The sequence below is a fragment of the Anomaloglossus baeobatrachus genome, chromosome 3, assembly GCF_048569485.1.
Source record: "Anomaloglossus baeobatrachus isolate aAnoBae1 chromosome 3, aAnoBae1.hap1, whole genome shotgun sequence".
In the NCBI taxonomy this organism is placed as follows: domain Eukaryota; kingdom Metazoa; phylum Chordata; class Amphibia; order Anura; family Aromobatidae; genus Anomaloglossus; species Anomaloglossus baeobatrachus.
The window spans coordinates 153,563,692-153,586,642 of record NC_134355.1 but is presented as its reverse complement, the minus strand read 5'-3'; the positions used below and the strand labels follow the sequence as shown (position 1 = coordinate 153,586,642).

At 45.0% G+C, this 22,951-nt stretch overlaps 1 protein-coding gene across 1 annotated transcript in view; it reads left to right on the top strand.

Annotated features, from left to right (window-relative positions):
* Nucleotides 1–10,217: 10,217 nt before the first annotated feature.
* The window catches only part of IYD (iodotyrosine deiodinase), a 171,665-nt gene continuing 158,931 nt past the window's right edge, over nt 10,218–22,951 (top strand). Inside the window, exon 1 of the mRNA XM_075338154.1 lies at nt 10,218–10,443. Coding sequence (XP_075194269.1) covers nt 10,254–10,443 — 190 coding nt within the window. The 5' untranslated portion in view covers nt 10,218–10,253. The remainder of the gene's footprint in view (nt 10,444–22,951) is intronic.

Genomic DNA, 22,951 nt, shown 5'->3' with positions numbered 1-22,951 from the left:
CTCTGGGGACTCGGGGCTTTCAGATGGGGTGGACATACTGGCGCTTGTGCTTCCAGGAACCGGATGTGTAGCAGAGTCCTGGCGTCCCTGCTCTTTAAACCTTCAGTTACATCAGGCACACCTGCACCCGCCCCCCCTTGGTTCTTTCTAGCACTTCCTTCTTCAGGGGTGGGGCTTCACTTTTGCGCCTTCCCTGCTCGGGGAAGACGCTCGAGCGGGAAATCTTCGCGCCAAAGATGGCAGAACTTCAAATTTTTCGGCCGGACGCCACCGGTGGGGACCGCAAGGCGCACCTCTACCGGTAGGTAGATTGGTTCTATCCTGTTCGTGACGCCAAGTTGTCACGGGCGGAGGGGCCGCGCTCGCTACCCTCGGGTCCGCGGCTGCTGCTGCTGCTCGGTGGCTCGAGCGGTGGGCCGGACCCGGGGACTCGAGCAGCGCTCCTCGCCCATAAGTGAAAAGGGGGTGGTTTGTTTTGGGAGAGAGTTCGTGGTGCCACCCACGGGTCGTGGTGATAATGGGCACCACCGCTGCTGGTGACGGGGATCCCGGGAGAGATGGTAGGGAGCAGCTAGGATGTTGTCCCCTCCGTGGGTAGGGGTTGGTTTTCCCGGGGCCCGGTTGTGGAATGGGGAGGCTGGATGGCTGGGGTGCAGGGTTGCAGGGGCAGCATGGCGCGGTGCCGGATGGCACTGTGGTACTCACTCAGGCACAAATTCACAGAGTCTCTGGTAAACCAAACGGCTGGATGGACGGGTCCCGCAGCCGGCTGCAGTGTCTTTGCTCTCCCCGGAGAGGTTGATGGTGGCTGTCTTTCCCTGCACCTGTGTAGAATGTGTTGACTCCGATGGTTTCCCAACGGTAGTCCGCTCCCCAGCGTATAGGTACCAAAGGAGCCCGTTTTGCCCGCAGGCGCTGGCCCTTGGATCTCTAGCCTATGGCGGTGGCTGTGTATCCTCATGGTGTGGACTGTTGCCTTCTGTCAGGTCTTGGGTGTTAGGAAACCCCTGGGGTTCCGGTCACTCTCGGATTTGACCGTTGTCAGCGGCTCCAAGCCTAGTTGGGGTCCGATGGCCCTGCCTTTGTGCTTAGCTTCACTCCGCTCCCCGGTTTGGTACCGGCGGGCCACCGCCCGACCCCGGTCCTACGGTTCCGCAAAGGTCCACTAACTCCTGCAGACGGGCACCACCGTCTGCCGACCTGCTGTTTGTGTCTGGGTCCCTACTCAGACACCGACAGTTCTCTCCTCCTCACACTTCCACTATCTACTCAATTCTGTCTCTGTTCCCGCCTCCAGACCTGTGAACTTGGTGGGTGGGGCCAACCACCTGGCTCCGCCCCACCTGGTGTGGACATCAGACCCTGGAGGGAGGCAACAAGGATTTTGTTTGACTGGTGTTAACTATCCAGGGGAGGGTGTGTGTGTGGTGTCATGTCTGTGACTACCTGGCTAGTCCAGGGCGTCACACATGCGCATTTTCATCTGCCCTGCTGAGCGCAGAGCAAACTACTGTAATGCGCAGGAGCAAGGAAAGGTCAAAGACCGCCTACGCATGCCCACTACAATACTTTGATTTGCCTTCAGCCAGGTAGATAAAAGTGTGCATGCGCAGGAGCACAATGGAGCCCTCTGTGTGGATGTAGGATGCATCATCCACACGGGGCTGGGCAGGAGGATGACGATTGCACAGGATAGAAGAGGCACCAAACTGAGAGCAGCTTCACCCATCGGACCGGACCGACCCCTAGGTGAGCATTATAAAGTTGTTTTTTTACATTCTACAGAGCGGCCTGTTCTCTTATATTCAGTATACTGGAATGCTGTATATAAGGGTTCACTGTTGTAGTCTTCAGCTCATAAGGGAAAAACCTGGTGACAGGTTCCCTTTAAGGGACATACCAATACATTTAATTAAGCTATGAGGGAACACTCAGGAAGCCCCCCCAAAACACATTAGCTGGTCGGCATGATCCCTGCAGGATTGGATGAGTAAAATCTAATGTGTACGGATTCCTAAGTTTTTCTTCTTTTTTTCACCACTATACAGCTTTGAACTTTTTATGTTGTTCTGCTATGATACTGCAGTACATGCAATGCACTAAATAACTGGCATAGCGTTTATGCAAACATGCAAAGTCCACCTGCCACTGGTAATTAAAAAGTACCTTGCAAAGGACGAAGTACACTTGGAAGCAAAAAAATATCAATTATCAAATGTCTGCACAGCATTGGCTGCATTGGTCTACTCACTCACAAGGGAAATTACAATAATTGCTCTGACTATAAAGGAAAAAAAAAACACTCTGATGTCTGCTCCTGAGTAATGGGATGTCCAGTTCTTCAGTATTAGGCCTATTAATCTTTCCGGCTAATTTATTACTTGAAATCCCTTTTGAGGCACAATCCACAAGGCTAAACTATAGTAAAACTATAGTAACAAACTTTATTCTACTTGTCCCTTACCTATAAGTTCAAAATTAAGGTAGGATCTAGTTCCAGTTTGAAAAAAGCATTGGACAGATGGGAGGCAACCAACATGGAATCAGCCACTTACCCCCAAATATACATTACTTAAAATTAATTCTGGCATTGGATTTTTAATACTATGTTTATGGGAACCACTGTGCAGGTTTAATAAACAAATAAAAGGATATTTTTTATATTATGTCATTATATGTTCTGTACAGAGGTGTACAGTAGCTAGGTGTTCGACTCAAGGGGGGTGAAACTTCTGAATGGGCCCCTAACCAGGCAACCATGTTTACCCCTCTGTTACAGTCTGCGCCCCGCTATCCCACACAGCCTGCACCCTTCTATCCCACACAGTTTGCACCCTTCTGTCACAGGCTATACCCCTCTGTCTCAGCTTGTACCCCCCTGCCACAGCTTGTACCCCCCTGCCACAGCCTGCAACCCACTGTCACAGCCTCCATTTCTGTCACAGCCTCCACCCCCCCGTCACACCCTGCACCCCCCGTCACTCCTTGCACCCTTCTGTCACAGCCTGCACCCCTCTGTCATAGCTTGCACCTCTCTGTCACAGCTTGCACCCCCCTGTCACAGCCTGCACTCCTTGTCACAGCTTGCAACCCCTCTGTCACAGCCTGCAACCCCCTGTCACAGTCTGCACCCCCTGTCACACACTGCATCCCCCTGTCACAGCCTGCACATCCCTGTCACACCCTTTCCCTCTGTCACAGCCTGCATCCTCCAGTCATAGCCTGCACCCCCCTGTCACAGTTTGCAACCCTCTGTCACAGCCTGCACTCATCAATCTGCACCCCCTGTCACAACCTGCATACCCGTCACACCTGCACCCTCTGTCACAGTCTGCATCCTCCTGTTACAGACTGCACCCCATGTCACACCCTGCACCCCTGTCACACCCTGCACCCCTGTCACACCCTGCACCCCTGTCACAACCTGCACCCCCCTGTCACAGCCAGCACCCCCCTGCCACAGCCAGCACCCCCTGTAACAGCCTTCACCTCTGTCACAGCCAACACCCCCATGTCACAGCCTGCAGCGCCCTGTCACAACCTGCACCCCTCTGTCACAGTCTGCACTCCTTTATCACAGTCTGCCCCCTGTCACAATCTGCACCCTTGTCACACCCTGCACCCCTGTCACAGCCTGCACCCCCCTGTCACACCCTGTACTCCATGTCACAACCTGCACCCCCTGTCACAGCCTTCACCTCTGTCACAGCCTGCACCTGTGGCACCCCTGAGGGTTCAGTTGCCATAGGGTATTGCATCTCACTTAAGGTGCATTACTCACCCGGGTAATGAAGAGGTTAATCGCTGGTGTTCATCACTTACACAACACACACACTTAGGTGCTTTCCCACTGGAACTCGGCTAGAGGTGGTCACCATAGCAACGGGATTTTCCCAACCACTAGTGAGTCACCAGGAAGGTGGGGGCAGCACTGGGGAAATAAAAGATACACAGACTTTTACCTCAGAACAGTTACAGACTTTGAAGAGTCAGAAGCACGGTCACCCAGAGGAGTGCTTCAGAGCTCTCTTGGAACCGACAGAGGGGAGTGCTTCCGAACCGGGTGAGCTGGTGAGACATAGGAGTAACACGGTAGCTGAGGAGAGAGCTTAATTGCTCCCTCGGGACTGGCATAGTTCAGGGTGCAGACCCCTAGGATGGGGTACACTTCAAGTTTCGCCATCAGAATCTGCAGGACAGGAGAATTGCACATCTCTCTGCCCATGACAAGATCCCGGGGCACAGCAGCAGATAGAGTTAAGAGTCATGATCACGGTCAGGCCCAACAATTGACTCGGGCTGCCTGCGGACGGGACGGGAACTGAACCCAAGGACATTGGGGTCCCTAAGTAACTTTAAGTCACAGGGATCCACATTAAAGAGCGCAGAAAGGAAGGTCTCATAGTCCACAACACCGGTGGTGGCCTCTGAACTACTCAGGATCGGCTGGGGCCCATCATGGCGAAAACCGGCACTCCTAGGGTGACGACTTAACAGTGAGTAAAAGACCTTGAACCGCATCCACTGTGTCAGCCCATCATTGCCGTCACCGTCGCTCCGCGTTTCGGCGCCACCGGCCACTGCCACCCCCATCATCCTCCCCTGGGGCCTGGCTCTACCTGTGGGGAGCCAAACCACCTGAGCTGTGACACCATCCACCCCAGAGGATAGCACCCGCAGCGATGGCTAATCCCTGGCCACACACCACAGGTGACGTCATGAGACAACTACTCCCAGCATCCTCAACCCCTTCGTCCTCATCATCCCAATATTTCCCACCATGCATCCCTTCGTGGACACCTCTGGGTCACAAAACCGGGCAGGGACACCCGTGACATCCCCTGACCCTCACCGGCACAGTGATGATTATTCCCAAGACCCCATGGGGTGCTTTACACTCTCCTGTCACAGTCTGCACCCCTGTTTCAGCCTGCACCCCTCTGTCAAAGCCTGCCCCTCTCTCACAATCTGCACCCCTGTCACATCCTGCACCCCTGTCACATGCCAGACCTGGTGTGTCACTCTCCATAGAGATAAAACGTCCCCCCTTAGATCCTGGTCTATTTTAGGTACAGACAAGTTGAATTCACACCCAAAACAGATAAGGTGCATAACTGATGCAAAGGGGAACCATTATTATTTAATTTACTCATGCCATTAACTCCACAACGCTTTAAAGATATCATCATCAATGTCCACATTGGGGTCTCACAATTTAAACTCCCTACCAATATGTCTTTAGAGTGTGGGAAGAAACCTGTCCGATTATGCAGTCCATCTGTTTTTATATTAGTGTCAGTTTTTAGAATAGAAAAAAAGAGAAGCATGAGAACTTTCTATTACATTCTAAAAACTAATACATATAGAAACTCATACAAAGCTCAAAATAATCAGTACGACTCAATCTGCTTCACAATATACATTGTGAAATATGCAATCATATATACAAGAAACAACAACAATAACAATAGAATTTGTATTGTCCTTTTTCCACATAGTACTCAAAGTGCAGTCCATAAACTGCGATACACACACACACACACACACACACACACACACACACACACACATACACAAAAGGAGGTGGACATGTCGGTATGTTTTCCTCTTGAATACACCAATCGCATTATGGTTATGTGAGCTAATGTTATTGTGAAGGTAATGTAATGGGAACTGTGATGTATGTGTCATGGTAATAGTAATGTAAGGTATGATGCATAGTGAATATCATTGTTATGTGTAAGATAAGAGAGTTAAGTCTTGGTAATGCGTGTATATAAAAATGTAGGTGAAAGGTTAAGTTTATCTAGCAACAATCTGCAGGGGCAGACAGAGTTAATGTTGGAACCAGCTCATAGGGGTAGTTAGTGTGCAGGGAAAGATACAGTTTCTGAATATCAGATAGGGCTCAGCAGTTCACTGTAGAAGATCTAATCAGCAGCAGAGCTGCATGATGTGGGTGTTCTGAAGGAGAGGAAACCGAGAGCCATGATAGTGTGATTCTGAACAGCGAGCAAAGTCATCTGCACTACAGACAAAGTGACTGGAGAAGGATCTGAACTGATTGAGAAAGTGAGTGACCGGGAGGGGAGGGAATGATCCCTAGAGTATACACTCAGCAGTGTGGCCCTTAGTTGCTTATAGCTCAAGAAGTGACAGGCCCAGACGTAACAGTGCAATAGATGGGAAGAGTGCACCATGTAGGAGTTCCACAGGCGTCAGTAGGTGATAAGCCAAGTCCAGCCATATTGGCACCATCACGTTACAGTATACCAGGAGGGGAGACATATATACTAGAATGAGGAACATACAGGTGCATCTCAATAAATTAGAATATTATCAAAAAGTAAATTAATTTCAGTAATTCAATACAAAAAGGGAAACGCATATATTATATAGAGTCATTACAAACAGTGGTCTATTTCAAGTGTTTATTTCTGTTAATGTTTATGATTATAGTTTACAGCCAATGAAAACCCAAAAGTCATTATCTTAGAAAATTAGAATAATTACCACAAAACACCTGTAAGGCTTCCTAAGCATTTAACATGGTCCCTTAGTCTGATTCAGTAGCCTACACAATTATGGGGAAGACTGCTGACTTGACAGATGTCCAGAAGGCAGTCATTGACACACTCCACAAAGAGGGTAAGCCAAAAAAGGTAATTTCTAAAGAAGCTGGCTGTTCACAGAGTGCTGTATCCAAGCATATTAATGGGAAGTTGAGTGAAAGAAAAAAGTGTAGTAGAAAAAAGTTCACAAGCAACCGGGATAACCGCAGCCTTGATAGGATTGTTAAGAAAAAGCCATTCAAAAATTTTGGGGAGATTCACAAGGAGTGGACTGTTGCTGAAGTCAGTGCTTCAAGAGCCACCATACACAGACGTATCCAGGACATGAGCTACAACTGTCAAACTCCTTGTGTCAAGCCACTCATAACCAATACACAACGCCAGAAGCATCTTACCTGGGTCAAGGAGATATAGAAAAGGACTGTTGCTCAGTAGTCCAAGATGTTGTTTTCGGATGAAAGTAAATTTTAGATTTCATTTGTAACTCAAGGTGCCAGAGTCTGGAGGAAGAGTGGAGAGGCCACAATCCAAGCTGCTTGAGATCTAGTGTGAAGTTTCCACAATCAGTGATGGTTTGGGGAGCCATGTCATCTGCTGGAGTAGGTCCACTGTGTTTTTATCAGGACCAAAGTCAGTGCAGCCGTCTACCAGTAAATCTTAGAGCACTTCATGCTTCCCTCTGCCAACAAGCTTTTATTGGCCAACAAACTTGCCTGACCTAAACCGAATAGAGAATCTATGGAATATTGTCAAGAGAAAGATGAGAGACACCAGACCCAACAATGCAGATGAGCTGAAGGCTGCTATCAAAACAATTTTGGCTTCCATAACACCTCAGCAGTACCACAGGCTGATCGCCTCCATGCCATTTCACATTGATGCAGTAATTAATGCAAAAGGAGTCCCGACCAAGTGTTGAGGCATTTACTCTACAGTCTTATCAACATTTATGAGTTTAAAATATTTTTTTCAGTTGATCTTATATAATATTCTAATTTTCTGAGATAATGACTTTTGGTTTTTCATTGGCTGTAAGCCATAATCATCAACATTAGCAGAAATAAACACTTTAAATAGATCACTCTGTTTGTAATGACTCTATATAATATATGCATTTACCTTGTTGCATTGAAATAGTGAAATAAATTAACTTTTTGATGATATTCTAATTTATTGAGATGCACCTGTATATACCAGAATGGGCCCAGAATGGGGAAGAAATATAACAGGATGGCGGACAAAAATACCAGGATGGGTGACATATTTACCAAGATGGGCCCATGTTGGGGATTATATATATGAGGATGGGGGACAAATAAACCGTATCCGAAAGAGGCCCAGAATGGGGGACATTAGTACAGAATTGGGGAACATAACAGTGTGAGCAGCAGAGCCCTCCATAACAGTGCGTCAGGACCACGTTTTTGCTTCAAATTTTTTCCCCCTATTTTCTGCCTCTAAGACCTAGGTGCGTCTTATGGTCCAGTGCATTTTATTGTCCGAAAAATACAGTAGTTGCCATCAGCCTTCTGTTCAGTAAAAACTTTGTGTTTTTAATGACGTGGTGTTTTCCTTCCACCAAGTGGATAAGATCTTGTCCTAGCCAGCAGAGGTCAAGAGCACCATGGGGCCTGCAAGGGTGTATCGTCCCACTGGTAAAAGTCCACATATCCAGCCAGGAACACATATAACACATCTTTCATGTAGCACGCCGGGGGGGCCCAGAATCAATCTCTTGCCTACGACAAATGCTCTGCGCCATGCTACACATACAGTACAAACTGTGACACACATACGCTGACATACATTTCCACACCTTCTCTGCTGGGTTATGGATTTTGTTTGTCCATACAGTACACCGTGTGCAGAATTATTAGGCAAGTTGTATTTTAGAGGATATTTTTTATTATTGATCAATAACTATGTTCTCAATCAACCCAAAAGGCTCATAAATATCAAAGCTTAATATTTTTGGAAGTTGGAGTGTTTTTTTGTTTTAGATTTGGCTATCTTAGGAAGATATCTGTTTTTCAGGTAACTATTACTGTGCAGAATTATTAAGCAACTTAATAAAAAACAAATATATTCCTATCTCACTTATTTATTTTCACCAGGTAAACCAATATAACTGCACAAAATTTAGAAATAAACCTTTCTGACTTGCAAAAACAAACCCCCCAAAAAATTAGTTACCAATATAGCCACCTTTCTTTATGATGACAATCAACAGCCTACCATCCATAGATTCTGTCAGTTGATTGATCTGTTTACGATCAACATTGTGTGCAGCAGCCACCACAGCCTCCCAGACACTGTTCCGAGAGGTGTACTGTTTTCCCTCCCTGTAGATCTCACATTTTATGAGGGACCACAGGTTCTCTATGGGGTTCAGATCAGGTGAACAAGGGGGCCATGTCATTATTTTTTCATCTTTTAGACCTTTACTGGCCAGCCACGCTGTGGAGTAGTTGGATGCATATGATGGAGCATTGTCCTGCATGAAATCATGTTTTTATTGAGCAATACCGACTTCTTCCTGTACCACTGCTTGAAGAAGTTGTCTTCCAGAAACTGGCAGTAGGTCTGGGAGTTGAGCTTCACTCCATCCTCAACTTGAAATGGTCCCACATGTTCATTTTTGATGATACCAGCCCATACCAGTACCCTACCTCCACCTTGCTGGCATCTGAGTCAGAGTGGAGCTCTCCGCCCTTTACCGATCCAGCCTCTGGCCCATCCATCTGGCCCATCAAGAGTCACACTCATTTCATCAGTCCATAAAACCTTTGAAAAATCAGTCTTAAGATATTTCTTGGCCCAGTCTTGACGTTTTATCTTATGTTTCTTGTTCAAAGCTGGTCATTTTTCACCCTTCCTTACCTTGGCCATGGCCCTGAGTATGGCACACCTTGTGCTTTTTGATACTTCAGTAACGTTGCAGCTCTGAAATATGGCCAAACTGGTGGCAAATGGCATCTTGGCAGCTTCACGCTTGATTTTTCTCAATTCATGGGCAGTTATTTTGCACCTTTTTTGCCCAACACGCTTCTTGCGAACATGTTGGCTATTTGCCTTGAAACGCTTAATTGTTCGGTGATCACGCTTCAAAAGTTAGGCAATTTCAAGACTGCTGCATCCCTTTGCAAGAGATCCCACAATTTTGGAGTTTTCAGAGCCCGTCAAATCTCTCTTCTGATCCATTTTGCCAAAGGAAAGGAAGTTACCTAATAATTAAGCATATGTTATATAGGGTGTTGATGTCATTACACCACACCCCTCCTCATTATAGAGATGCACATCAGCTGATTTACTTATTGGTAGTTGGATCTCAAGCCTATACAGCTTGGAGTAGGACAACATGTATAAAAAGTATCATGTGATCAAAATAGTCATTTGCCTAATAACTCTGCACACAGTGTATGTTTCTTCTATTTTTTATATGCTGAAACTAATATTGTATTAGGATCTCAACTCCTTCAAAGAGGTCAATTGCAACAAAAACCAAAAACACTCATCTCTCTTCACTGAGGCATAAAAAGTTAAGAGGTTAATGTTGTACTCTCAACCAAGTACAGTATTGTGAAATCTGAGCTACATTCCTCCCTTTCCTGTTATCTTTGCTTGTAAAGCAAAACAAATGGTAAAGAGATCTAGTTGTGTGTGAACGTGAGAGAGGAAACCATGGCTTTTTTCTCATTTTTAAGCCCGTTTTTTCTTGCTGTTATATGTGTGTTAATAATTATCATTTTACAAAATATGAAGAAACCAGATGGGAAAAAAGAAAAAGCACAAAAGATGACTAAAGCAGAATCTCGTCCATGGGTAGATGAAGATCTAGAAGATGGCACATCGCTCCCAGCAGAGGAAGAGGGTAAGGGATGGCAATGTGGGCCACTTGTTATGTAGTGAGTGTGGATTTTTAGACTTTATGTAAAGTGACCCAGTGAGGCTCAGACAATATTGATAAAAATGATTATATCAAGAATGGTAGATTATGCCTTAGGACTCATTCAGACCTCAGTGATTTTTCACATGCAAAAAATAGTGCTAGTGTAATCAGTGTTTTGGATCTGAGTTTTATCAGTGGTAGGCCTCATTCAGATGTCCGTGTTGCCTGTACATGTTTTATCCATTTTTTTCAGAGAAACAACACGTACCCATTATCAACTATGGTGCTACTCACACATGTCCAAGTTTTTTTCAGTGTCATGGATAAAAATTGCCTATACAAGTCTATGGGCCTGTCAAAAGCACACACTGTACACAGATGGTATCCTTGTGTATTCTGGGTTCTTTACGTATTTAAAACTGCAAGGGATAGGTGAAGCTTTGTAATGTATCCATCCATAAAAAACACTGATGAAATACTGATCCAAAATACTGAAGACTAGTGATGAGTGAACCCGTGGAAATCGGGTTTGTCAAACCAGCACAGGAAAAATAAAAATCGGGATTGACAAGCGAACCTGATGCCGAACTTAACCCCAAACAACGAACTTCATACAAGTAAATGGGGACAAGACGTTTAGGGCCGTATAATGGCCATAGGGCTGCAAATGGAGGTTAAATGGTAGTAAGGGCAGGATTGTTTTACATACCGTGTTTATCGATGTTTCCCGGAGGATCACACTGCAGTCAGACTCTTCTGGGCCTGCTAATTAAGGTTTATCAATATCACTGCTTCCGTCTCCTAAACTCTGTGCCAGTGTCTATGATTGGTTGCAGACTGGTATACATGCCCCCCACCCTGTGTCCACATCTGTGATTGGTTGTAGTAAGTTTGCTGTATAGTAGTGTAAAAATAAATAAATAATTTAATCCCTTCACCGGCCGATTTTCCATTTTTCACGTTTTTTTTTTCTGTTCCCCTTCTTCTGAGAGCCGTAACTTTTTTATTTTTCCATCAACCTTGCCATATGAGGGCTTGTTTTTTGCAGGACGAGCTGTACTCTTAAATGAAACCATACGTTTTACAATATAGTGTACTGGAAAACTACGGAAAAATTGCAAAAAAAGTGTGATTTCATGATAGTTTTTGGAATATTTTATTCACCATCTTCACTATATGGTAAAATTTATGTGTCTGTATGATTCATTTAGGTTGGTACGAGTTCGTAGATACCAAACATGTATAGGTTTACTTTTATCTAAGGGGTTAAAAAAATTCAGAAGTTTGTCCAAAAAAAGTATCACACGTTTTGCGCCATTTTCCGCAATACGTAGCGTTCTAATTTTTCGGTATTCATGGCTCAATGATGGTTATTGTTTTCATCCCAAGCTGACATTTTTAATGATACCATTTTTGCGCAGATGCTATATTTTGAACGCCTGTTATTGCATTTTGCGCAAAGTTTGTGGCGACTAAAAAACATGGCGTTTGGAATTTTTTTGCCGCTACAACGTTTACCGATCAGATTAACTGATTTTATATTTTGACAGATTGGGCATTTCTGAACGCGACGATACCAAATGTGTGTATATTTTTTTATTTTTTTAACCCTTCAATTTTCAATGGGGCGAATGGGTGGTGATATGAACTTTTAGGTTTATTTATTTTTTTAATTTTTTTAAAACTTTTTTTTAACTTTTATTTTACTAGTCCCCCTAAGGGACTATAAAGATCAGCAGTCTGATTGCTCATTAATTTCTGCTTATCACAGCTACACAGCTGTTAGTACCAGAAATATTCACCTCTTGTTACTGGCAGAACTCGGCCAGGTGAAACAGGAAGTGAGTCATGATAGCTACAGGAGTCATCACATGACCCTGTGCTACTATGACAATCATCAGCTGACAGTGATCACATCATAGCGCCGCCGATGGACCCGGGTAAGTGAAGATTTACCATGGCGGGGATTTAAATCACGATGTCACATTTTGACATCGCGATTTAAGGGGTTATCAGGCGCGGGTGGATCGCGGATCCACTCATGCCTGCGAGGCACACATGGCAGCTGTTCAAATCAGCCCGCAGCCGCCGCCGGTGATTACACCTACATAAGTTAGGACATACCGTTCGGCCCGCAGTCATTAAGGGGTTAAAAAAAATGATGCAGGCTACCATCATATTTTGATAGCCAATGTGGGTTAAAACAACAGCTGCAGGCTGCAGCCCCCAGCAGTGAGCCTTACGGTGGCTGGATATCAAAATAGAGGGGGGGAAAGATGTAGGGTCCCCCCAGTTTTGATATCCAGCCAGAGTAAAGCAGACAGGTGGGGGCTGGTATTATCAGGCTTAGAAGGCCCATGGTTATTGCCCCTTAACCTAAAATTACCACCTGGCAGCTGCACTGAATTATTGCATCTATTAAATGTGGCAATGCCAGCGCTTTACCCAGCTCATACAGATTGAGGTGGCGATTGGTGTAGTATAAGGGGTTAATGACAGCTGTGATTTGACAGCTACCATAAAGCTCTAAATTAGTAATGGCAGGCTTCTTTTAGACACCCCACCATTTCTAATCCTGTAAGTGCAGAAATAAAATACAAACACCGAAAAAATTCTTTATTTAAAATAAAATACACACACTCTCTTTCACTCCTTTATTAACCCCCAAAAACACCCTTGCAAATATGACCTAATCTATATGAAGTCCCACAACGATCCCGAATCGGCTGCACACTGAAGTCGCAGCACGTGGGCACATTATAAAACGTGACTGACCGCTGCGGCTTCAGGTAGACACTGACTGAGCCGCTGCTGGTGACATCACTGAGTTTACCAGCGCTCACAGCTGGAGGTTTCTATGGTTCCCAACCTGTGAACACAGGTAAACTCACCTCAGGTGACCTCATTGTACTCAGTGACCTCACCTTATTGGATTAAATGAGACCTGCATCTCCTGGCAGAAAACTGCCTTTTTTTTCCAAGAGATACAGATTTGGTGCTGGAATTTATACAATAAATTTATGCACCAAATTTACATCTTCTGGCAAAAAATGCATCTAAATGCTATGTGGTATTGACGCGATATTGAGGCGTTTTTTTTTTTAAACCGGGAGATGCATATTTGGTGCAGGAATATGGTGTATAAATTTCAACACTAAATCTGCAGCTCCTAGTAGAAAATCGCACAAAAAAAGTGGTTGTTGCCATCTTAGTGTTTTTCTGTCAGAAGATGCAAATGTGGTGCTGATATTTATACACCAAATTCCTGCACTAAATTTGCATCTCCTGACAAAAAACCCGTTAATATCGCATCAATACTGATGCATTTTTTGCCAGAAGATACAGATTTGATGCAGTAATGTGCTGTAGAAATTTCAGCACCAAATCTGCATCTCCTGGTAAAAAAAAACGCGGTATTCTGCCAGGAGATGACCTGCCATCTGAAAGTCCGTCAGCAGCTTAAAAGTGAAAGTACTACTGGATTGTCTGACTGCGGGATATGGCCGTAACCCGCATTCCGACTGTCCGGCAGTGGCTTAAAAGGGAAAGTGCTGCTGGATTGTTGGATTGCGAGTCACAGCTATGTCTTCCAGTCCAGCAGTCAGGTCACCGGAGGTCATACCATGGGAAGACGGCTGTAACCTCCGGTGAACTGAGTGACGTCATCTGCTCACAGCCGGTCCCTCCGCTACTGTCAGTGTTTCTCGGGCCCAAAAGCGAGTGTACGTGTTTCCCCTCTCTCCAGGCTCCTGATGTAGCAGATCTGAGCTTCATTGTGGGACCTAGTATGGATTGCGTTGGATCTTCAAGGGTGTATTTGGGGTTACTAAAGGGGTGAAAGAGGGTGTGTATTTTATTGCAAATAAAGGATTTTTTCGGTATATGTGTTTTATTTCTTTTGACTTACAGGATTAGTAATGGGAGGGGGTCTCATAGATGCCCTCCTTTACTCATCTAGAGCTTGATGACAGCTGACAAATCAGAGCTGTCATTAACCACTTACAGTATAATACCCCGATTTCCACTGCACCAGGGCAATTGGGATGAGCTGGGTAAAGCACCAGGATTGGCACATCTAATATAGTGTGCCAGTTCACGGCAGCCGCGGGCTGGTATTTTTAAGCTGGGGTGGCCAATATCTATGGCGCCTCCCATCTTGATAATACCAGCCCCCACTTTTCTACTTTCAAGTGGCTGGATATCAAAACTGGGGGACTTTACATCTGTTTTTCCCCTCTATTTTGATATGCAGTCATGGTAAAGCTCACAGGTGGGGGGCTGCAGCCTATAAGTATTGTTTTACCTGCCCTGGCTATAAGAATATGGCGGGAGCCTGTATAATTTTTTTTAATTATTTATTTCTACACTACTATACAGAAAATTGACTGCAACCAATCACAGATGCGGATACAGGGTGGGGGGGCTTGTATAGCAGTCTGCAACCAATCACAGAGACTGGCACAGAGTGTGGGCAGGAGAATCAGTGCATATTCATGAACTTTAATTAGCAGGCCCGGAAGAGAGTCTGACTGCAGTGTGATCCTCCAGGAAACACGGTATGTATAACTATCCTGCTCTTACTACCATTTAACGTCTTTTTTTTTTACAGTAATTTCCCTGGCCAATTATTACACTCATAAAAAAATCTATTAAAAATATAATGCTGAGACCATGTTCACACGTAGTATTAATGCTGCATTTTTTCTGTCTGCACCACATAATGCAATAACAATCTCATCTGATTATTGTGTTTTTGCTGCGTTTCTTTTATACATTTTCCCCCTTATTTGATGCATTTTTGATGCAGATATGAATCTGCTTTTTCAATGTTTTTTCTAATACTACAGAAAATCTTTGAATCAGAGCTTAACCTCTTAACGACCGCGGGCAGTAATATTATATTCTAGCAGTCATAGTGTTACTGCCCGTGGTCTGCCGCCGGCAGCATGCCGCGATCGGTGCACATCTCAGCTGATTTTCACAGCTGAGATGTGTACCTGCTAGGCACGAGCAGAATCGTTATCTACTCCTGCCGTTTAAGGCTGCTTTCACACCTCCGTTTTTTCCTGTGCAATCCGGCACTTTGCAGAAAAAACGCAACCGTTTTTTTTGCTGCCGGTTGCCTTTTTTGCATAGACTAACATTAGTGCCGCATTGTGCCACATGGGCTTGCGTTCTGTCCGTTTTTTGCTGCATGCGGCAGATTTAGCCGGTGCGGCGGCCGGATGGAACGTTGCCTGGCACGTTTTTTTTGTGCGGCAAAAAAAAACGCATTGCGCCGCATCCGGACGATGCGGTGCATTTTCCTATGCATGCCTATGGACGCCGGATGCGTTTTTTTCCACTGCGCATGCTCAGTAGCCTGCCGCAAACGGCAAAAACCGGACGGGCCGCATGTAAAAAACTTATGCAAAGGATGCTGTGTTTTCGCCGCATCCGTTGCATAGGTTTCACAGCCGGATTGAGCCGAACTGCTCAAACCGGATGTGTGAAAGCAGCCTAACCCCTTAAATGGAGCTGTCAATATGTGACAGCGCCATTATAACGGCATCGACGGTAAACACTTACTTACCGGCCGATATCGGAAGTCACGTGACATGATCACTGTCATTGTCATTGTCATCATTGTCATGGTAGCACAGGGTCATGTGATGACTCCTGTAGCTGACATGAATTACTTTCGGTTTCACTCGGCCCCGGAGCCCAGTGAAGCAGAAAATGAGCATATCTGCTGTTTACAGCTGTATAGCTGTGGTCAGCAGATATGACACAGCGATTGGATTGTTGATCCATAAAGACCCTTAAGTGGACTAGTAAAATAAAAAAAAGTAAAAAAAAAAGTTTCCTTTTGCCTCAAATTAAAGGGTTAAAAAAATAAAAAATATACACACATTTGGTATCGCCGCATTCAGAAACGCCCAATCTATCAAAATATAACATCAATTAATCTGATGAGTAAACGACGTAGCGGCAAAAAAATTCCAAACGCCAAAATTACGTTTTTTGGTTGCTACAAATTTTGCGCAAAATGCGATACCAGGCTATCAAAATGTAGCATCTGCGCAAAAATGGTACCGTTAAAAACGTCAACTTGAGACACAAAAAATAAGCTATCACTGAGCCATAGATCCCGAAAAATGAGAACGCTATGGGTCACGGAATATGGCGTAAAACGTGCGCCACTTTTTTTGGACAAACGTACAATTTTTTTTTTAACCCTTTATATAGAAGTAAACCTATACATGTTTGGTGTCTACGAACTCACACTGACCTGAGGCATCACACCCACACATCAGTTTTACCATATAATGAACACTGTGAATAATATATCTCAAAAACAATAGTGTTATCACACTTTTTTTGCAATTTTTCTGAATTTGGATTTTTTTTTGCCATTTTCCAGTACACTATATGGTAAAACGTATGATTTTATTTAAAAGTACAGCTCGTTCCACAAAAAAGAGCCCTCACATGACCATATTGACTGAAAAATAAAAAAGTTACGTCTATTGGAGAAAAAAAAACGGAAAGGGAAAAATCGGCCGGTCGTGAAGGGGTTAAAGGTAACTGTCACCAGGTTTTTCCCTTATGAGCTGTGGCTACCACCAGTAGGCTCTTAAATACAGCAATCTAGAATACTGTAAATAAGAGCCCAGGCTGCTCTGAACAACTAAAAAAACACCATTATAATACTTACCTAGGGGGCAGTTTGGTCCGATGAGTGTCGCTGCTCTCGGTCCGGCACCTTCTCCATCTTGTGGGATCGCCGTCCTCCTTCCCAGCTCCATGTGCATGATACGTCCTGCGTCATTCACAGAGAGGGCTCCATTGCGCTCCTGCACAGGCGCACTTTGATCTGCCCGTCTGAGGGTAGATCAAAGTACTGTTATGTGCAGGCATAAGAAAATGTCAAAGACGACTGCGCATGTGCACTACAGTAGTTTGTTCTGCCCTCAACCGGGCAGATCAAAGTCTGCATGCGTTATACAGTGCGGCCTGGGATCTTGTATACAGTATTCTAGAAAGCTGTATATAAGGGTTCACAGGTGGTAGCCGAAGCTCATAAGGGAAAAACCTGGTGACATGCTCACGTTAGAAAAAATAAAACATCAAACCACACAGTTCAGCAGCGTCTTTAGATGTACTGAGGGCGGAGATTTCATGAAATCACATCCACTTTGCTTTGATATTTAGGCTGTGATCATATGTAGCGTAAATGCTACGTTTTTTTTTTCTGCTGCTTTCTGCCCAGAAATTCTGTTGGGTTTCACTATCCAAGCAAAGTGGATATGAGTTAAAGGAGTTGTCCGACATTAGCTTACCAAAAAATTTTGAGTTTATCTGTGCTGTATTGTCATATAAAACACCCCTACATTGTTATTTTTTGTTTTCTAACTTTTGTTCCTCTTGAATTATCCCTTTATTCCCTGCAGCTCTTTGTTTACATTCAGCTCTAGCAAACTGAACTCTTCCTGTGCAAAACCTCACAGTCAGAGCTGGCACCGCCCGGCCTTAGTGTCCAGCCCCGCCCCCTGCCAGCCCCGCCCTCTGCACACACATTCCCTGTCAGTATTCTGCCCCAGCACCTGACCTGTTATCACTCTAGCAATGGAAATAACAGCCCCACATCGGGCTCTGCACCCCACACACACACACATCGGGCTCTGCGCCCACACCACATCAGGCTCTGCAACCCTCCACACACACACACACACACACACACACAGCTCTCTGTACTGCCCCCCCCATCGTTCTGCATCGCCCCCCCCCCTCACCATCCTTCTGTACCGAACCCTACCCCCATAGGGAACACATGTAGGCTACATTCACATGACCGTTTCGTTTTTTCACCGATGTATCCATGTGTCATCCGTTTGCCTTCCGTTTTTTTTTGCGGACCACAAAAAACTGAAGCAGCAAGAAAGATAAATAGATGAGTAGATACATAGATGAATAGATACAGTCATATGAAAAAGTTTGGGCACCCCTATTAATGTTAACCTTTTTTCTTTATAACAATTTGTTTTTTTTCAACAGCTATTTCAGTTTCATATATCTAATAACTGATGGACTGAGTAATATTTCTGGATTGAAATGAGGTTTATTGTACTAACAGAAAACGGGCAATCCGCAGGAAGCGACTAGAGGCTGTTATATTTGCAAAAGAAGGATCTACAAAATATTAATGTCACTTTTATGTTGAGGTGCCCATACTTTTGCACCGGTCAAATTTTGTTTAAATGCGTATTGCACATTTTCTGTTAGTACAATAAACCTCATTTAAATCCAGAAATATTACTCAGTCCATCAGTTATTAGATATATGAAACTGAAATAGCTGTTGCAAAAACCCAAATTGTTATAAAGAAAAAAGGTTAACATTAATAGGGGTGCCCAAACTTTTTCATATGACTGTAAATATAGAGATAGAGAGATAGAGGGATGAATGAATGAATGAATGAATAGAGGGAGGGATAGATAGATAATAGATGAGAAAGACCTATATAATGTCCCACCCCCTGCATATTCTAAGCTGGCACCCTTTTGTGACTTTCATGTTGCACTAAAGGGTACAATAGCCTTGTATTTAGCCAAAAAATAAACAAATAATTAAAAAAAACAACGTGAGGTCCCCCCTATCTTTTGTAGCCAGCTAGGGTAAAGCAGACGGCTGCAGCCTTCAGACCACAGCTGGCAGCTTCACCTTGGCTGAAAATCCAAAACAGAGGGCACCCCACACTGTTATTTTAAATTAAATAATTTAAAACAAAAAACATGGGGTCCCCCCCAAATTGGATCACCAGCCAAAGTAAAGCGGACAGCTGTGGTCTGGTATTCTCAGACTAGGGCGGTCCACTGTTATTGGACACTCTCCAGCCTAAAAATAGCAGGCTACAGCCGCCCCAGAAGTGGCGCATCCATTAGATGTGCCAATCCTGGCACTTCGCCCCAACTCATCCCGTGCCCTGGTGCGGTGGCAAACGGGGTAATATATGGGGTTGATACAAGATGTGTAATGTCACCTGGCATCAAGCCCTGGGGTTAGTGATGTCACGCGTCTATCAGATACCAGACATCACAACCCAGTCAGTAGTTAAAAAAAAAAAAAGACAACAAAAAAAGTTTTATTGGAATAAACACTCCCCAAAACATTCCCTCTTTCACCAATTTATTGAAAAGAAAAACAAATCCAGGTCCGGCGTAATCCAATAAGGGGGTCCCACGACGATCCATACCATAGTCAATGTCCCAGTCAGTGAAGAACAGAATGTTCCCCATTGGCTGGGAGAGCAGTGCAGTGACCTGAGCTAACATCAATAGGTCAGCCCAGGTCATTGCAGGGGATGACAAGCACTGTTGTCAGGAAGTTAGATGAGATCATTACCTGCTGTGACGATCTCCTGCACTCCTGACGTCAGCGCTGTCACTGACTTCTATGCCCGCCACATTCTCAGCAGTATAGCCCGTGACGTTACCGCTAGTGATGTGAGAAGGCAGCGGGCATAGAAGGCAGTGACAGCGCTGATGTCAGGAGTGAAGCGTGGATCGTCACAGCAGGTAATGATCTCATCTAACCTCCCGACAGCAGCGCTCATCATCCCCGCGGCTGCCAGCACTGCAGCGTGAGAAGTTGCTGACACTGCAGTGCACTCCTGCAGTATCAGCAGTCCGGGGCTGGAGCGGGACACAGACCGCACGGGCACTCCTGCTAACCTGTTCACAGATTTGCATGTCAACATGGTAGTGCCCATGTTGACATGAAATGACCGAAAGCAGCAAAATCGCAGCAGGAGCGGTCACATGACCGCTCTGAGCCGGGGGAGAGGGGCTGACAGCAGGGCAGGTAAGTGCTCACTATCTACTTACCTGCTCCAATGTAGCCCAAGAGGGTAGTAATAAAAAAAAGTCAAAATAAGCCGGATAACCCCTTTAATGAAAACTGCACCTCTGTGAGTCTATAGAGTCCAATGAAATGTGCAGTCTTGATGCTTTTTTTTTCTTTAGAGGCTTCTATGTGGAGACTAAAGAAAGATGGATGTAAAAACGGCAGGTAGTTTTTTAAGTGCAGAGTCAAATTGGCCACTTTGAACCTGGTGTTATTTGCATGCAGATTACCACCAGGTCTGCTGGTACATCGCACATTTAGAGGTAACAGGTTCCCTTTAAAAAGAATCTGTCCTAGAGTTTTATGGAGCCTTTTTTGAGGATAACATAAAGTAGTAAAAGACACTCATTAATATTAAAAAGTGAAGACTGGAATATTATGATCTTAAATTATTGTTCTGTATTGTAAAATATATAGTTTTAGCTAGTGCCCTAATAACAGTGCCAGCGTGCCCAATAATAATGCCATACTCAGTTTTTACAGTGAGTTTCGGCCTTAGTGCCTCTCTATACCAGACACAATGCCCCAATGGACAAATAAGTCAAAAGTGTCAGTCATAGAATAAGGGGATGTGCGCAGGTGTGCGTATTGCATGCAGTTACGCTGCGTTCTGCACCGCAGCGTAACTGCATGCGTCCTGCGTCCCCTGCACAATCTATGGAGATTGTGCAAGAGCCGTGCGCACGTGGCCTATTAGAACGCAGCGATTCGGCTGCTGCCCAAATCGCTGCGTTCTAAGGCTATGTCCGCACGTTGCTTTTTACCAGCTTTTTTGCTGCTTTTTCAACTGCAGCGTTTAATGCCAAAATGGTTGTGTTCAGCTTTTCAAGCAAAGTCTATGGGAATTTGGGTTTTTTGTCCGCACTATGCAGTTCAAACTGCAGCCTTTTTGTTGCAGAACTTTGGTCAAAAACTCAGCTTTGCAGTGCAAAACCCAAATGGCAAAAACAATTGACATGTCACTTCTTCCGTGCGGTTTGCATGCTGTCTATAGGGAGAGGCAGCATGCAGAGCGCACGTTCTCTGCCGGCACCATGCGCTTCAGAACGGAGCTTTTCAGCTGCGCTCTGAAGCGCACCTTTTACGTGCGGTGCAGAGCGCACACGTGCGCACATAGCCTTACTTTATCTGTTCAATATAACACACTCCATGACTGTAAATGAAAAGCCCAGGCCAATAACAGAGTCTAGGCTATATGATTATACCTTACTAGAAGGTGGCCCGAATGTATGATTTTTGTTTTATATATATATATATATATATATATATATAGATGTTGTTATGTGTAGTTACCAAGTGTTTGTGTAGGGCGCTGTAAATGTTCTGGGTGTTGTCTGGGTGGGGGTGTGTGAGAGCGGTGTTGTTTGTGTGTTGCGTTGTGTGTGTTGCATTGTTTCTGGAGCGCTGTGTGTCTGCAGCATTCTGTGTGTGTGGTGCTGTGTGTGTTGTGCGGTTTGTGTGGGTGTGGAGTGCGTGTGTGTGTTTTGGGGGGAGGTATGTTTTGTGCAGTGTGTGTGTTGTGCGGTATGTGCTTATATTTATGTATGCCGCGGTGTTTGTGTGTTGGGTGTTGTGTGTGTGCGGCGTTGTCTGTGTGTATGTGGGTGTCTGTGTAGGGCGGTGTTTGTGGTTCCCAGTGTGTGTGTGGTGTGTTGTGCGGTGCGCATGTGGCGGTGTATATGTGTGTTTTGGGGGGAGGTGTGCACCCCCATCGTGCTCCATCCCCCATGCTGCGCACCCCCCATCGTGCTCCTTCCCCCATGCTGCGCACCCCCATCGTGCTCCATCCCCCATGCTGCGCACCCCCCATCGTGCTCCATCCCCCATGCTGCGCACCCCCATCGTGCTCCATCCCCCATGCTGCGCACCCCCCATCGTGCTCCATCCCCCATGCTGCGCACCCCCATCGTGCTCCATCCCCCATGCTGTGCACCCCCCATCGTGCTTCATCCCCCATGCTGCGCACCCCCCATCGTGCTCCATCCCCCATGCTGCGCACCCCCTATCGTACCCCAACCCTCATGCTGCACACCTCCTATCGTGCTCCATCCCCCATGCTGCGCACCCCCCATCGTACTCCATCCGACATGCTGCGCACCCCCCCATCGTGCTCCATCCGACATGCTGCGGTTGTCACTGAAATGACACTGTCACGGTGACACAATTTTTGAGCAAGACAGACAGACAGACAGACAGAATAAGGCAATTATATATATAGATTAGCTTATTTTGCCTTTTTTTGTCTATATTGACTCTTTGAGCCGTAATTCAATAAAAAAGTGAATGCTTCTTTATTATAGAAGAAAAAAATTACTTTTCTTTTTTTTGGGGGGGTTGTTTTTTGCGTGTTTGATTTTAACATCACAAGTTTTTTATGTACTTGATGGAATTTCTCCATTTTTAACTTGTGTTTTTACTATATGTGCTATAGAAGCGCCCTCTACTGTTTGTTTTGTGGCAAAACATCTTTAACTGTAACAATCCTATAGTAAAAGAGAACAATAATTTATAGCGATGCGTGCAGTGCACACCAAGCTTCATGCAAAACAGTGATAATTGGATAAAATGCTCAGTTGCAGCTTTAGTTGAGATTTCTTCTGCATAC